The sequence below is a fragment of the Mauremys mutica genome, chromosome 3 (genome assembly GCF_020497125.1).
Source record: "Mauremys mutica isolate MM-2020 ecotype Southern chromosome 3, ASM2049712v1, whole genome shotgun sequence".
NCBI classification, from domain to species: domain Eukaryota; kingdom Metazoa; phylum Chordata; order Testudines; family Geoemydidae; genus Mauremys; species Mauremys mutica.
In genome coordinates, this window is record NC_059074.1 from 68,257,669 (window position 1) to 68,274,973 (window position 17,305).

The 17,305-nt window shown below is 45.1% G+C and overlaps 1 protein-coding gene across 7 annotated transcripts in view; it reads left to right on the top strand.

Annotated features, from left to right (window-relative positions):
* ORC3 (origin recognition complex subunit 3) overlaps positions 1-17,305 on the top strand; it is an 81,602-nt gene that overhangs the window by 59,833 nt on the left and 4,464 nt on the right. For 5 of the 7 annotated variants that reach the window (XM_045009761.1, XM_045009755.1, XM_045009757.1 and 2 more), the window contains 5 exons: positions 1,202-1,287; positions 2,870-2,967; positions 4,013-4,154; positions 15,866-15,982; positions 16,412-16,491. In XM_045009761.1, coding sequence (XP_044865696.1) covers positions 1,202-1,287; positions 2,870-2,967; positions 4,013-4,154; positions 15,866-15,982; positions 16,412-16,491 — 523 coding nt within the window. Of the gene's footprint in view, positions 1-1,201; positions 1,288-2,869; positions 2,968-4,012; positions 4,155-15,865; positions 15,983-16,411; positions 16,492-17,305 lie in introns of those variants that run through there. The other 2 variants (XM_045009756.1, XR_006578049.1) reach the window with 2 other exon arrangements.

A 17,305-nucleotide genomic window follows, 5' to 3' on the forward strand; every position in this document is an offset into this window, starting at 1 on the left:
ATACACTCTTCATGTTTTCAGGCTTTTGTCTGCAACTATGAGGGCTAGAAGCTTACTTCCTTATTTGTAAATTAAAGCTGACATTCTCCCATAACAGTTGTCTTCAGGAAATGAGGCTTTAAGAAAGACTTCCAAGATCACAAGAGTAATGATAAAGTTGCAGAATTTGGCAACACTGAAAATAGGCAGCACATCTACAGTCTTCCCTGTGCTCATTAATGTACCTCGCCCTGATTTTGACAAACGACCTAGGGTGAGGGGGCAGTATAGTCTCCATGCTTATTGAATCTTTGGCCTTTGTTGATCCTGACAGAAAACTGTGATGATGGATTTTATGATGTTGACACCTGTCCACTAAAATTGGACTGCAACTACCAACTCCTTTCATGTAATCCACCAAACAGCTATCATACTTCACCACTGACCTGAGCCAGACTTAAACCTGTGACCTACAGATGACAACCCCATAAGCAATGCAACCAACCTAACAGTCTGTTGCTTTGAATATTATTAGTTGTTACTGTGATAGGAATTGTTTGTTTTAAAATGAATCAAAATTGAGACTTAACCCACCACCAGAGAATCAGGATTTTTTTTAAAGCAAAGTTGCTAATTATTGATGCAATTATTGATATACAAACTACAGGGTTCTGAAAGCAAAATTCAGGCATAGGTTAAAATTAAGATAAAACTGGTCAGTCAAATGCTTCAGTATGTTCTATTTTTCACTTTGCTCTCACTTCAATAAATCCAGGTTATGGAGTTTGGGAATGGCGGGTGAGAATCTATTTTCTCCTTAAAAATTTTGCATGGGAAAAATGTAAATTTACAATGTGAGAAGTTTTAAAAGCTCATTAAGTGGCTGCTTCATTGAGATCAGTGGAGCTTTGCCAATTTATACCTGTTGAGGATATGGTCCAGAAGTTTTAAGTGAAATGTAAGTGGTGCATAGGCCTTGTGCTGGCCCTTTGCACAGGGCTGAATTTGCTGTTTTTGAATAACTGTTCACAATATAAATTACACAGTGAAGTGTTGTTGACCTTTGTTTGCCAGGGGAAAAATGTAATAGCTAACTGGACTTGTGTCCTCATCTAACATGAAAGAGTACCATTGACCCTGTCTCAATTTCGCTTGGGTCACCGAGTTTCTGTAGATATTAGAAAAAGTTTACCCCGTGTGTTGAACACTGGTTTTGTTCCAGTAGCAGAAACCAATGAGGTACAAGATGTGTCTGTGTCATCACAAAAGGAACTCCAGAAGAAGACAGACCTCTATCACCTTCAGAAGGTCAGGCCAGTTTTACTTTCTACAAATTAGTTTCAAGATTTATTTTTTTTGAGCTGTTAATTATTCTTGGTTAGCTCTGCCCTGCACACAATAGTTATGAGCAAATCATGTTCTGTGAGTGACTTGAAAATTTAACATCCTGCCCAACCTAAATGTCAGATAAGAAGCCACAGGCTTGAAGAATTTCTGTGACTCCTGCCTTTCTGACTAAGTATACTGGCCTTGATTTAAAAAGCCTGCAGCTCCACAGTCCCATGTATATTTAACTTACATTGGCATGTGTTGACATTCCTCCGGTAAGTAGATTTCCCCACACAAAGAATAAATCACTTTTATACACTTTTCTACTCCACCTCCTTCCCCTTCCCCCACCTATCAATCAATTCTGATCCTAACTCTCTACCTCTTTGTAGAGCTTCCTTGCAGATGCTACTGTTGCCCTCCTTAACATGCAGAGAGCTTCAGCCTCCAGGTTTCTTCTCCTACATCTGGATTGTCTGCTCCCAGTTCTACCCCTTTCTTCTTAGAGGAAAAGCAGCAGGGGTTTCTCATTTCCTTCCACCCCATTCTTAAAAAAAAAGAGTTAGTAGCATCTGATTGGCTCTGCCTACCTCTTCTCTCCCTCCCTCCTCCCCCTCCCCTCCCATAAAAGGGCAAGCAGCACTGCAAGGAAGGAGCCAGAAGCTCTCCAGCCTTACTCTGACTAAAATTTCTAGTTGCCCTAGGCAAGCTGGTTTTTTCAAGCCTGGTAGCAGCCTATGAAAACAAGGTGTGTATGAAGTGCAACTATGAAGTGTTCTAATGTTTAGTTCAACATCTCTACACCGTTATTTTGTTGTAGCTAAATTGACAGCAAGTGGTACATCAATAACTATTTCAGCACTAAAGGTGCTTTTATTTATATATTTAACTGCACATGTTGAGTCAGACTTCATTGCATCTAACAAATTCATATAATAATGCCAGTTAGCATTTTGATAGCACCTTGCACCATGCATCTGAGAACTTTACAGACTTTTAATCTGCACATCCTCCCTGTGACATAGGTTCATATTATTATCCCCATTTTGTGAATGTGGAAACTGAGGCCCTGGAAGGCTAAGTGACTTGTTCAAAGTCGCATAGCAAATCAGAAGCAGAGCTGGGGCGAGAATCCAAATTCCCTGTGTCTCTGTCCCTGGCTCCAACCAAGAGACAACTCTCCCTTTCCTTTTATAACACCGTAATGTATGTTAATTTTAGGAATGGAGAAAAAGCAATCTGAAATTTTCTTGTCCTACCCTCAGGACACTAATGTCAGGATTAGTGTTAACTCTGTCTTAGTAAAACAGACTCTCACAATGAAAACATTTATTTCCATTCTTAAGCAGGCAGATACTTGTATACCTTTTGTAAGATAGGGAACACAGTATTGTCAGTCTAACTTTATTTCCGTTTAGATTAGTATGTGTTACCTAGGAGAGCCATGGCAATCGTTTTTCAAGTCTTGATTTGTAAAATGCAATAATCCTATCAGCATCACTTTAGATGAATGGGTTTGCCATCCAAAGTGATTGGGCTGTGCTTTTTCTGTCTTTTATAGACTTTGCTGGCGTTGAAAGAATCAAAAAGATCTAAGAAACTAACCAAGTTTGAAATGCTCCGGTTCGAAGTTGTTGACTTTATAGACAGCCTGGTAAGGTGAGCTTTCCTGTTCTTTGGACCCTTTAATAGTTGATACAGTATCATAAGATACCATAGAAAAATATATACATGCGCACACACAGAACAACAGTTTACCAAACAGTTCAGACTTGGGAGAAACAGCTGTAGTCCTGCAATATGAGACATGTCCTCTTTACTCTTTTTATTTCGGTGAAATGTTGCTGTTGGGTGTCCTTGCAGCCATCTATGTCAGGATGAGGGCTCTGAAAATGCCTCTTTTCCATAGAATGCTGTAAGGAGTCTGAAACATAAATTGTGCAACTCATTCCTGCTGCTGCAGAAGATGAAGAAAAATATGGCAGTTGACAAGAAAAGGTCAAAATGGCCCACACCATAATCAGTATTGGTCTAGCCATTATTTCTTTTCTGCATTGTATAGGCTGGGGTTGTGATACCCATTTCTATTTTGGCTAATGCAAGACATGGCAGATGGTCTCGTGGAGACAGTTCCAAGTGTAAGCATCCACAAGGAAGAAAGTGTGGAGACAAGGGTTGGAGAAGGCTATGAAGGCAGCTATTAGTGGTGCATCTTCAGTAGAGGGAAGGATCAAAAGTGTGGAGCAAAAAGGGACTAGGACAGAAGTTGGCAGGAGCTAGATTGTGCAGAGCTACATAGGCCAAGACAAGAAGCTTGATTTTGAAAACAAAGGTGAGAGCAAGCCAGTGAAGGGATTTAAAGATTGGATGGGTGGTGTAGGAGTAATGAGCAAGGCAGATGACTGATGTCAGCATTCTGGGTATTGCCTGCATTGCTGGGCAAATTTGCCCCGGATGTAGCTAGGATTCTAGTTAAGAAATGTTTGAAGTGGGAAGCTGAGTTGATAATTCCTAAAATTCTCATTTTATTTGAAGTTGTTTCTAGGTATTGGCAGTATCTTATTTTTCAGAGATTTTCTGCCCATGCCTGTTGTGAAATGCACATTCTTGCTATCTCTGTGAAAGCTTAGCTTTCAGTGGGGTTTCATAGTGTCCCTTCAGTAGAAGAGCTGTCTTTTTCATACATCCCATGTTCTTCTTTTAGAAGTTACCTTGCTCCTGCAGAGATGCAGACCCTGAACGAGGTGGTGTATTTCAACACAGCTAACACCCTCCGTGAGCACTTGAATGCTGCCCCACGAATTGCTCTTCACACAGCTCTGAACAACCCCTATTGCTACCTGAAAGTAAGAAATGGACAACAATTGTGTGACTTGTTCATAGTTCTGTGTGTAATTCGTGCATGGTCTGTGTGAGGCTAATGTGTGTATTTTAATTTTGCTATTTCATAACATTTGGGACATAGTGGGGTCTGTCACAAGGAACTAGCAAGTGGCTCTTTATGAAGCAGCTGGGGAACTGGCTGAGAGCCAGAGAATCTGCCTGATTCAGGAAAAAGCTGATGCTGCTTCATTAAGAGTTTTTTGGATGGGAAGGCAGTTTCCAGAGCCTCATTTTTAACTGCCTTCTCTACAGAGATAAGCAGAAGGACTTTCTCACCCTCCACTTTGACTGGGTGACCCTGTGTCCCTAAAAAGGATTGCCTAGGGAGGCTGTGGAATCTCCATCTCGGGAGATATTTAAGAGTAGGTTAGATAAATGTCTATCAGGGATGGTCTAGACAGTATTTGGTCCTGCCATGAGGGCAGGGGACTGGACTCGATGACCTCTCGAGGTCCCTTCCAGTCCTAGAGTCTATGAATCTATTAAAAGAGAGTCCTCCAGTTACCAAATCTGGTCCCATAGGCCCTTTTCATATTACAAAAATAGTGTTTTGTCCTGTGTCTTTGTAAACGCATGTAGATTGGCTGTCTGATGGAGCTGGAGGTCAGCAGAGCCGCTGAAATTGAGGACAGACTGGCTGTATACAAAAGTATCTAAAAGAGTCCCTCCTCCTCATGCCTATAACATAGTGATGCCCTGCCCCTTCTTGTTCCAGACCTTCAGTGATCCGTGCACCACCTCCCCATGAGCTCTTGAACAAAACCAGTCCCCCTGCACATAGTCAAAGCCACAGGGTGGCAGGGAAGGAGAAGGGGTGGGTGGGAGTGAGGCTCCTTAGCTGAGGAGAGTCAGGAGTCGGCATTCTTTTCTCTTTCCCACTCACATGCACAGTTCCCTGATGCCCATCCAAACCATCCCTGTGTCCCAGTTTTTTCCCTTTAAAAATGTGGTCATTATGTGGAAAAATGAGATTATTGCAATTCATGGATGTTTGCATGCTTGCTGCCTGAGTCAAACCCAGCACCTGATGAGCAGGAACCAAACTGGATAAGTGTTTGAATTCTGTGATCCAGTCTGTGTTGGTTTTGTTTGTCTGTGTGCTTATTTATCTGACCCTTTACAATTTTATCTGGTTATAAAAACACAAAAGACTTAGATTAGGAGAGCCAGCTAAATCCAGTTTCTAATGTGCTTAATGAATATTCTCTTAATTGAATTTACAGAAATGTAAAAGACCTAGATCCCTATCTTTACACATTTGTTCTTTGCATTTTTGATGCATTTCTTATGCTTGTTGGGTATCTAACTCAGTGCCTAGTAGGAGTACTGGCTGTGGTAGTGTATTACTACTAGTTTAATCTGTTTGAATTGAAGATATAATTTCCCCAACAGTGTCTATGCATTCTGCAGAGTCTGTACTTTTCACCTGAGCAAAAGTTCTCTGATAAAGATCTAACTACCCAGACCTATTCCGATCAAAAAGGTGCAGGCAGGAAAGAATCTGCCACTGTAAAGTACCAGCAAGTGATTAATGATATGATGCCATTTCTCATGGGACTCTAACCCAACTTTTACCTCAGCAAAATGTGAACTGGATTGGTATTTAGCCTGACAGAAACGTGTACAAAAGAATTGTAATTCTTCTTTAATTCTTCTTCGAGTGCTTGCTCATGTTCATTCCATTGTAGGTGTGTGTGCTTGCCACATGCACTGGTGCCGGAAGTTTTTCCCTCAGTGGTATTTGTAGGGGACCGGCTCTGGCGCCCTCTGGAGTGGCATGCGTATGCACTGGTATAAGGGGTGACGCCAGCTCCCCCCAACCCTCAGTTCCTTCTTACTGCCAGTGATGGTGCTGGAATGTCGTCTTGCCACGGCAAGCTTGTTCCTCTCAACTAGTTGTGAACTTTCTGTATATAGTTGTTAGAAATTTGTTAGTTTTATAGTTCCCTTAGTGTTAGGGTTGCCAACCTTCCAGGATTGTCCTGGAGTATCCAGGAATTTAAAGATTAATCTTTAATTAAAGGAAACCTCCAGGAATATGTCCAATCAAAGTTGGCAACCCTACTTAGTGTAGACTTCGTTTTAGTCCTGAATGGGACTTAGCCTAGGGACAGGGCATGCCCCAGTCCCCAGGCTTCAAACCTTGTGACTGTTGCAAGAAACCCAGGCCAGTCAGTGATCCCCCATAGAAGCTGTTCGAATTGCTTAGGGGAAATCCTAAGCAACAAGAATCACACAAGCATGAGACAAGAGTCTCACAAGCAAGAGCTTCAGATCGCGGACCAAAAAAGAGCAGAACATTCATCTCCGAGTGCTCCTTATGGAGTCGGCCCTTACACCGGCCTCAGAGCCGACCAGGTCGGACTCTGCTCCTAGCATTGCAGCCTCGGTGCAGAGCATTCTGCCGGCACCAGCCTCAGACCAGCACCAATGCCCATCCCCAGTACCAGTTAAAAAGCAAAGAAAGGCCAGGAGGGGACGTTCTCCTATGTCCCATAAAGAGAAGGAGAGGGCCGGAGGAGAGCAAAGGCACGCGAGGGGCAGCTCTTCCCCTCTATACAGAGGTCGGGCTGCGACTCCCACTCCAAGACCCACCTGCCACCCCGGGGAGCATCAGAGGCACTCAGCACCTGGTGGTGCCATCCACACCGCCTCGGAGGTGCCTCATTTGAGGGATACACCTGCCTTCGGACCTTTCCAATGGTCCCCATGAGTGCAGCATCACTCCTTACCACAGGGGATGTCCCGTCAGCTCTCACCTGAGCAGCACCACCAGCCCACGGACGCGAGTTGGCTTGCCTGCCAGAGTTCCCGGTGTTGCTCCTCAGAAACCAAGCAGCGTTCCTCGGGCTCGAGGCGGCGATCACCAGTGGGCTGGCGCAGAGGTGCGGCACCAGTCCCCAGAGCCCTGGTGCCGGGAGTGCCCGAGCCACTCTCCCAGCTCATGGCACCACTCCAGAGGGTTGAGACATCTGTCCCCAGAGCCCCATCGCTGGAATGCTGGAACAGTTCACTGCAAGCGCATCAGTGGACTCTGACACATCGGTCTACCCACTCCCATTCCTGCTCCTGCTCAACAGAACAGCATCACTCGCAAAGCATAAGGTGTCAAGCACCAGGGTGCCGTCACCTATCTACCGAACGCCGTCACCGGGATTGTGGCATCAAGCGCCATTGCCCTCATACAGATTCTCAGCGGCAGTCCGGGGTCAGAGCCGATGGGATCGAGGTAGACAGGCAGCCTTGGCACCGTCCTGGTCCCCCAGGCAAGTATCCCCCTCCTCAGGCTTCGACAGCAAGGAGGAAATCCTGCTCACTGGCCAGGGCCACCCATCAGGGGCACCGGCATTCCCCACTGGGCCACAAGTGGCAACGTGGCTCCAGGGTCAGTGGCCTGCCTCCTGGCAACTCTGGAATCCCTGGGGATTTCCCCAACCATTGCAGGTGCATAGGTCAGCCTCGGGGGCATCTGACAAATGGTCGGCGACAGTCTCTCACCCGCCCCCTGACTCGGATGTGGAGTCAGAGTGGGCTCCCCAGGTTCAGCCAGCCTTGGCTGACGCCCCCATGGCAGAAGTGGTAGAGTTGGTTGACCCGCCTGTACCTGCCTCCTCCTCGTCTTTGCATGATGAGGCGATAGTGGGGCCCTCTCACCCGGTTCCCCAGGACCATGCCAAGGTTCACCAGGAGCATGTGCGCCCCACTCCAGGGGACGTCAGAGCCAGTCCCATACGGATACCACTGAGGGAAAAACTTCCAGCACAGGTGTATGGGGCAAGCACACACACCTGCAATGGAATGGACATGAGCAATACATCTTGAAGAACAACAGTTACAAAAAGGTAACCGTCTTTTCTGTCCTGATGGATTGCTTGGAAACCCAGCTACTGGCAATCAAAATACCACAGCTAGGAACTGCTTGGCCTTGTGTTAGTGCGATATGAGGAATCTGAGACCAAAATATCCCTGGGGCTTAGAGAATCATGGAGGCATCATGTTTGATCTTGCAGGGAGGGTGAGTTTCACACAGAACTTGATAATTCCCATCCCACCAAGATGTTTGGAGCAGCAAAAAACAAAAAATTCCATAAGCTCTTTTTTTCGGGGGGAGGGATACTTTGACACAAGGCCCTTGATAAAGGGAATAAATAGATATCCTGAAAAACTAATTTTTCCTCCATCTGCTCCCCTCAAAAAAGAGCACAGCCAGGTTTTTAACTTGTTCCTGAGTACCTGTTTATGCTCCTTACTTAGAAGCAGCAGTAGTTGCCAGTTAAATGTAATGTTGGTGTTTAAGGTCCTCCTCTTCATTAATGATTGCGTTCTAGAACAACTTCCTGCTTATCAGTCTTAGTATGTAGTTATTTCCTGGCAGAGACAGATTATCTGCTGTTACCTCAGGAAGCTGAGGTTTCCATGAGCACTGCTGCAGCTCCCTCAGGGCATGCTATAAAGACCTGGCCTTAAGATCATAAGCAAGCTGTCATTGTCCAAACTCAGGCATAGACCATGCATTGCTGATCAGTAGTATTCTCCCTTGATTAGTTCCTTTTTTCCTATGTTCAGTCCAAATGCCCGCACTATAGAAGTTGGGCCTTGCCTTGTTTTACACAGCTGTTCGATTTCAAAACAAATCAAATTGGTCTTATTGGTTTGTAAAATGGTAGCACAGGGAATGAATTACATTATTTTCATGAATTGCTGACTGGCTCACCAATGATACAGTACAATTTATCAATCTAGACATCAGCTGCATTAGTTAATAGTCACACTATTTAGACTGAAACCATCTGTACTGAACTGTCAGGTAAATTGACATCATACCTAATCCCTTCAATTTCTGTCTTCTTTGCATAGTGTAATTGAATCTGAAAATCTGTTAGACTGAATTTCTGAAAACTCTATAAGGGAACTTCCCATAGGCACTGGGATTGCTGAACCCAGTCATGAAGCTAAAGCTCATAAACTGGAAGAATCAGTTGTAAAAGGCAAATTTAGAAATTTAATAAACAGGAAATGAAGGTAATTCCTTGCCTGGTCTTTTCCTCCTGTATTGAAAAACGCTTGCTTATGGTGATGTCCTCATTCGGCATTTTTAAACTTATTTTCTAACTGACCTATTATGCAACCAAATGTTGAAGTATGGTTTTTAGCCCCGTTATTAGCAGCTAATAGCAGCAGAATCAACGGTCTTGTTCACAGTGGGAGCTCTTGACCTGTCAATGTGGATAAAGTACTATCAATAAACGTATGAGCTGATGTCACTGTACTATGGATTGCAACAATACCATAGAGGATTTTTTTTCTTAGATATGGTCCTTTTTTAACTTCGCAGTAAACTAACTAAATTGTTGTCAGTTTGGATTTCCTGACATGTGGAATGGTTTCTGAAAATCGGACTTCAGCTTTGCAGGTACTGGTTTTCAAACCAGAGAGAGGTGATGGTTTATACACATTGAAGATAAAACTATAAGAAAAACAAGTAAACTTGTTAATGTATGCAGACAGATTTATGTTTATATTCCTTCCCTCCCTGAGGGCAAAAAGCACTCTGACATCTATTTATTTGATAATGAGGACAGAGATGAAGTGCTAATCAATTTCTTACCTGATCTGTAGAATTAAATATTCCTTACTCTGGTGTACAAAATGGAACAAGCAAGAGAGAAGGGAAATAAACGTAATAAAATACCTGCTATGGGTGCTCCACTGTAGATGTGCTTGCGTCCCTGAGCTGCTGACAGGAGAACTTTTATAGCCGTGTCCATTACGCCCACACACGCGCTGTCTATCCTTGTGCCCTGCCACAAGACTAGCCAGTGTGCGTGGGCTAACCCCCCCCAGTTCCTTCTCAACTGCTGCAGCTAGAGACAGAGCTATTGGCCGTCCATTAAGGCCATTACCTTCACTTACATTTCTATAGCTAGTCTCCCCAGTCACAGCTGTAGTTTTTTTCTTTTCTATTTTCTTCCTAAAAGGGGGGGGGTCATTTTTTCCCTCTTTTTTTCTTTCGTTGGGGACCCTTCCCCCAACAGGATAATGGTTGGTTTAGCGGACTTCACAAGTGCCTCTCATGCAAAGAGGCTATCCCTATAGCAGACGAGCACTCCTGGTGCATACGCTATCTCAGGGAAGGCCACATTCTGCAGAAGTATGGTCTCTGCCAGCAACTCAGGCCCAGGTCTTCTTGCAAGGACAGGGAGTTGAGACCAGAAGATCATCTTCATGGAGGCAGCCCTCCAACTCTCCCTGGACCCCCACCAAGAGTCCCCTGGCATACATGATTCTTTCCCACAGCCCTCAACTTCCAAGGACTGTGAGTCGAAGAAATCAGCCACTGACCCCTCTCATAAGTCATCGAAAAATAGAGTAGGAAATCCCCATAGTGAGCCCCAAGCCAACCATAAACAATCTCCAGTACGCTCAGTATCCTCTGTACCATCTGCACTGAGACAATCTCAGACCAGTACCCATGGCTCATAAAGATCTGCAGTGGCAGATACCATTGACACACCTAAGAACCCAATAAGCACAGGCACTGAGTTAACAGCACCAAAGGGCAAGGACAGGAGTCAGGACTCCACTAAGATGATGGTGCCGGTACATGCTACTCCATCAGCACCATCATCAACGTCCCATTCAGCACTGGAGTGGTCAGTGTGAGCAAAGATCTCCATTCCCCTGGTACTGCCAGTGGCACAAAGCCAGTCGGTACCACTGGAATTCCAGCACTCGAGAGACCTCTGCATATCCAACGTACAGGAGTCTCCTTGTCTCAGTACTGGGACCACCACACCCAGTCTTCTTGTGGTACGTGAGTCTTCCCTGCCACAGTCCCTGCTCTCTAGCGCCAACTCAGACAGCGAACCAGAGGCAGCTATATCACTACTCCTCTCAGTCTCCCTATGGTGCCCAATACTAACAGGGCCCCCCAAGCATACCCTCAGATGGCCCCACCACTGCCACCTTGGTGCAGTCAACCATTGGCACCACCATGGGGCTCTATGCCTCCACTACGCCAGTGGCCCATGACTCTCAAGCTTCTAGTCCTACCTGAGATGGTCCCCCTCGGCTATGGCGTCCAGAGCCTCAGAACCTCCAGAAGAGAACATGGAGGAACAGGATGGCAGCATTGAGGAAGAGTAACCCTGAGGACCATATCCTCCTTCCCTATGAGGCCATCGTGCCTCCCACACCATCCCTGGCTGATGACTTCTGCCTTTTTCAGGACCTAGCAAAGAGAATGGCAGACACTCTGCAGATACCATTAGAAGAAGTCAAGAACACCCATCACAAGTTCCTTGACATACTCCACTCCTCCTTATCCTCAAAAATAGCCCTTCCTATTAATGAGGCTCTTCTGGACCTCGGAAAAACCATATGGCAGACCCCAGCATCTGTGGTGCCTACATGCAAGTGGGCTGGAAAAAAATAGGTCCCAGCAAGGGAGATGAAATTCTTCATCTCCCACCCTCCACCCAACTCCACCGTGGTGGAAGCTGTCAATTCTCGTGGCCCTCAAGACCAAATGAAGCCCGCTCCCTACAATGAGGATTGGAGGCATTTGGACCTCTTTGGAAGGAAAGCCTACTCTTCTGCCTTTCGAATTGCCAGTTACCAAGCCCTAACTGTGAAATATAACTATGTGAACTACTAGAAACTCAGCAGTTTTATTGATCAGCTGCCTGACATGCACCACAACCAATTCATAGCCATCATTCAGGAAGGACAGTTAGTGGCCAAGATAGCACTACAATCTGCTCTTGATGCAGCCAACACAGCCCCAGGTCCATCTCCATGGTGGTGATTATGTGGCATGTGCCATGACTACATCTGCTGAGCTTCCCTAATGAGGTCCAGACAACTGTTGAAGACCTTCCCTTTGAAGGCACCAAATTCTCTGCAGAGAAGATGGATTCCTCTCTTCGCACCCTAAAAGAGTCTAGGGATACTCTCTGCTCGCTGGGCATGGGCATCTACACACCAGGACAAGAGAAAATTTAGTCCGCAGCCCCAGTACAAACCATGTACTTCCCAATACCCAACTCAACGCTACTACAAGCCTCAGAGAAAGAAAATTAAGTACACTAGGCATAAATCATCTGTCCCACAGTTTTTCACATCCCAGCCATCCACTTCCAAGCACCAATTTTGACATGTTGGTCAGTGTGACGATAGACCAGCTGTAGTGGTTCGGGGGAGTGACCACTGCTTTCCACCCATTTGGCCACCATCTGAAAATGTTCTGCAGCATCTGAGAATGCATAACATCAGACTAGTGGGTCTTGGAGATTGTTCATAATGGGTACTCCATTTTACCTTCCAACCCCCTCCACAACACCTTTCCCTGTCCCTCTTCAGGGACCCGTCTTGCAAGAATTTACTACAAGAGATGGATCATCTCCTCCTCCATTTAGGAGCCATAGAACCAGTACCTCAGCATCTATGAGGCAAGGGTTTTACTCTCATTATTTCCTAATACCCAAGAGGAAAGGAAGTTGGAGACCCATATTAGACCAGAGTACTCAACAAGTTTGTCAGAGCTCAAAAATTCAAGATGGTCACTCTAGCAACAATTATTCCAGCATTGGAGCAGGGAAACTGGTTTTCAGCCATCTACTTTCAGGACACCTACTTCCATATCTCACAGACAGTTCCTTAGATTTAACCTAGGACAAGACCACTACCAGTTACAAAGTAATTCCCTTCCGGCTATCATCTACTATGAGAGTTTCTCCAAGGTTCTCTCAGTAGTGGCCGTGCACTTACATTCCCAAGGAATTGTGATTTACCTCTACCTGGACAATTGCCTCCTCAGAGCTCAGTCCATCCAAGAGGTTCACTGACTCACCAAATCTGCAATAGACTTTTTCACAGAACTGGGCCTACAGATCAACGCCCAGAAATCAACTCTCGTTCCAGTTCAACTTCTGGAATTCATAGGTGCCAACCTCAACTAGTTACAAGCCAGAGCACTCCTCTCTCAATGCAGATTCCTCTTCTTGGCCACACTCATAGAGACCGTTCAAAAGAGCCCACAAATATCAACCAGACACTGCCTCCAACTCTTGGGGCACATGCCAGGCTTCACATGCAATGCCTCCAGATGTTGCTTCTCACCATTGATGCATCGCTCATAGGGTGGTGCGTGCATCTAAAAGACCTCACAATACAAGGCAGGTGGTCATCCACAGAGATATTCCTTCACATCAACCTCCTAGAGCTAAGGGCGGTCAGGAATGCTTGCGCCCATTTCCTCCCACTGATCAAGGGATCACAAACGAGACTCCTATCAGACCACATGGCAAGTATATACTACATAAGTTGACAAGGGGGAGCCAGGTTGCCCTCCCACTGTGCAGAAGCAATGAGTCTATGGAACTGGTATATTTCCCATGGTGTCACACTGTCAGCAGCTTCCCATATGACCACGGGTGGGAGATAAACAGCTGTACTTCACGATCTATTCAGGCCGTGGGGCACACTGACCACAGAACAGTTCGCCACTTACCAACATTACCACTCCAAAGCAGGGCTAGGACAACACTTCATGGACAATGCTCTCCTCCTCACCTTCTCTGTGCCTTTCCTCCTTCCCCCCCCATTGTCAAAAGTCCTGTTAAAAATAAGAGAGAGAGAGAGCACACGTCATGCCTGATTGCTCCTACGTGGCCAAGACAGACCTGGTGCCCTTACCTGTCAGGCAGGGAGGGATAGCTCAGTGGTTTAAGCATTGGCCTACTAAACCCAGGGTTGTGAGTTCAATCCTTGAAGGGGCCATTTGAGGAACTGGGGTAAAAATCTGGGGATTGGTCCTGCTTTGAGCAGGGGATTGGACTAGATGACCTCCTGAGGTCCCTTCCGATTCTATGACACTATGATAACTCGCAATGTGCCTGCCGATCTCTCTCCAGTGCATGCCATACCTCCTCTTGCAGAACAAAGGATGCACCCTACATCCCAACCTAGGGATTCTTTGTCTCAAGGCGCAGCTCCTTCATGGCTCCAACACCTAGAGAACTCCCGCTCGGAGGAGGTACAAGAGGTATTACTACATAATAGAAAGTCCTCAACACGCCATACGTACCTGCCAAAATGGTCCAGATTCTGGATTTGGTGTTCTTCCCAACAAATCTCCCCAACATCTGCAGCTATTCCAAAGATCCTAGAATATGTACTGACCCTAAAAAGATGGGGGTTCTCTCTCCGCTCTTGGAGTCCACCTAGCGGCTATAGCAGCCTTCCCTCAACCACAAGATTCTTCAGGGGTATAGTAAACCTTTCCCACAGCCCCAACTTCCTATCCCCACATGGTACCCAAACCCGGTATTAAAAGGACTGACTAGGTCTCCCTTCGAACCCATGGCCACCTGTTTGCTATCAGGAAGGCCGTTTTCAATGAGGTGTGTAAGCAATCAACCTGGATAGGAGAATAGGAGAAATGGCAGTTCTGATAGCACATCCCACACACAGGGGGATGTGCTATCATCCTTTCGGGACAAGGTTACACTCAGGTTGCATCCAAATTTCATCCCTAAGTTAACCTCTCCTTTGCACATGAATCAATTGATTCACCTTCAGACCTTCTACCGAGACAATAGATAGGCTATATTAAACACATTAGATGCCAGGAGAGCCCTTGCCTTTTACCTAGATAGGATGAAGACTTTCAAGAACTCTCCTAAGCTCTTCCTCTCTATTGCAGAAAGGTCCAAGACTCTTAGCAATATCAACCCAGACACTCTCCCAATGGATCTCAAACTACATTAGACAATGTTATCAAGTTTGCAATATGATCTCTCCATATAGTATTCGCACACACTCCACAAGGTCGATCTCATCCATCGCCTTCTTCAAGAATGTCCCTATCAGAGATCTGTAAAGCAGTGACATGGGTATCAGTCCACACCTTTTCAGAACATTATGCAATCAATGCCATCTTCAGCACCACAGTATTCTCATCTGTAACTCACCCAACTCCAAAGTCCCAGCCCTCCAATAGGGATACTGCTGAGGAGTCACCTACAGTGGAGCACCTATAGGGAGGCTACTCAAAGAAGAAAAAAAAGTTATTCACCTTATGCAGTAATGATGGTTCTTTGAGATGTGTGTTCAACAACCCAGCCCTCCTCCCCTCTACTTTGGAGTTTTTTTCTATTACTCTGCATTAGAGAAGGAATTGAGGGAGGTTAGCCCATGTGCACTGCCTAGCCTTGTGGTAGGGCATGAGGAGAGACAGGGCATGTGCGGGCCTAATGAACACTGCTACTGAAGTTCTCCTGTCAGTAGTGCAGGGACGCAAGCACACCTAAAGTGGAGCACCTATAGGGACACATCTCAAAGAACCATTGTTACTGCACAAGGTGAGTAACGTCTTCTTTTTGCAAACCAGATGATACATCGTTTAATTTCTTATGTCGCCAGTGGATTTGTGTTGGGTTTGTTGTTTTTTTGTTGGGTTTTGGGGGGGGGGGGAGGAGAGAGTGGAGAGTTGGGGTTTTTTTGTACTCATCACCGTACTTCTAGAGGCACAAACAATAAATATGAAAAAATACTGACAGTACTAACTTCCTGAGTCATCTGGGGTTGATCATATTTGCTTTCAACGCTAGAGATCTTTAAAGATAAAATATGCGGTGAAAACTACTTCCTTCATTTTCTTTTTATCTACCAGAATCAAACTTTGAAAAGTGATGTTGGATGCATTTCTAATACTGCTCCTGACATATGCATTGTGTATAAACTTCATTTGGAGTGCGGCAGATTAATAAATCTTGTTGACTGGTTAGAGGTATGTGAAGATGAAAATATTTGATTATATATGTGTATAGTCTCTACATTTTGCTGATTTTTTTTGCATGCTTTTCTTCATTTTGTTTTTCTCTTCAATGCCATCACTTTTGAAAGCCAAAGTCTTCTCATGCCACACTGACTCCTGTCCCTGCAAGTACATGTAAGGCCCACAAATCACCATCCCACTCAACCTCCCCTCCCAGTGCTGGGAATCACTATCCCAACAATGAAAATCCCTGTTGCTGCTTGTACCTTGTTTATGTTGAGTAAACCAAATTTTATGGTTTACAGAGCTACCTTTTTTCCTCTTTAGCCTTTTAACAGTTGCTGATGCACATGTTCACAGAAAAGCCTGTGTAATGCAAGTACTGTCTCTGAGATGTGTGTGGTTGGAGGGGTTATGTATCTTACCTGTTTTTCTCTTTAGGCCTTTTCAACTGTGGTAACAGCGGTTGAAGGAACAGACCCAGATTCAGTGGCCACAGACCAGGTGGATGAAATTATCCAGTATCCTTTATTTCTTGCTTGAATTTATTTTTTAATGTTCATTTATGTACAAGCCACTGGCCTTTTTCTCATGGATGAACAAAGCTTTTACTAATGCGGCTTCCCCATGCACAGAGAACTGACTGAAAGAGGGCTGAATACTCTTCAAGCAATCTTATAATAAAAAATCACAAAAGGACGGTTGACCATTTGTCAGATGGTGCTTTTTGCCAAAACCTTAATTATTTAGGGTTAGATGAGGTCCCAAGTGCCATTTCATTAATCTGTAGCATATTGTAGATTTCCTTTAAAAATGTCAACTTGCATTTAATATTTCTAAGGAAGTTAAATCCTCTACCATTTAAATTAAGTATATGTAGGTGTTGAGGAGAGATGAATGGCACAAACAAGCACATCAAAGGCATTACCTCAATTATTATGCAAATAAAAATAATTAATGCCTGAATTGAAGTCAAAAGCTGGGGCATTGTTTCTGCAACCAGAGGATGGGTTTCAGTCAGGTGGGTGGGGTTCTTCCCCTCGTTCTTCCAGTTTTGTTGTCCAGAGATGTACAAACAGAATAACCCTAAATGTTTTAAGTTTACAAAATTAATATTTTGTAGCCCCCTCTCCTCAGTCACCACCACATCCAATCCAAACAGCTAGGACCTGCACAGGCTAGAGCAGTGGTTCTCATTTTTACTGGTGCCCCCTTTCATATAGCAAGCCTCTCGGTGCAACCCCCCCAACACCATTATAAATGCTGGAGGCAAAGCAGAGTTTGGGATGGAGGCTGACAGCTCACAACCCCCCATGTAATTAACCTCATGATCCC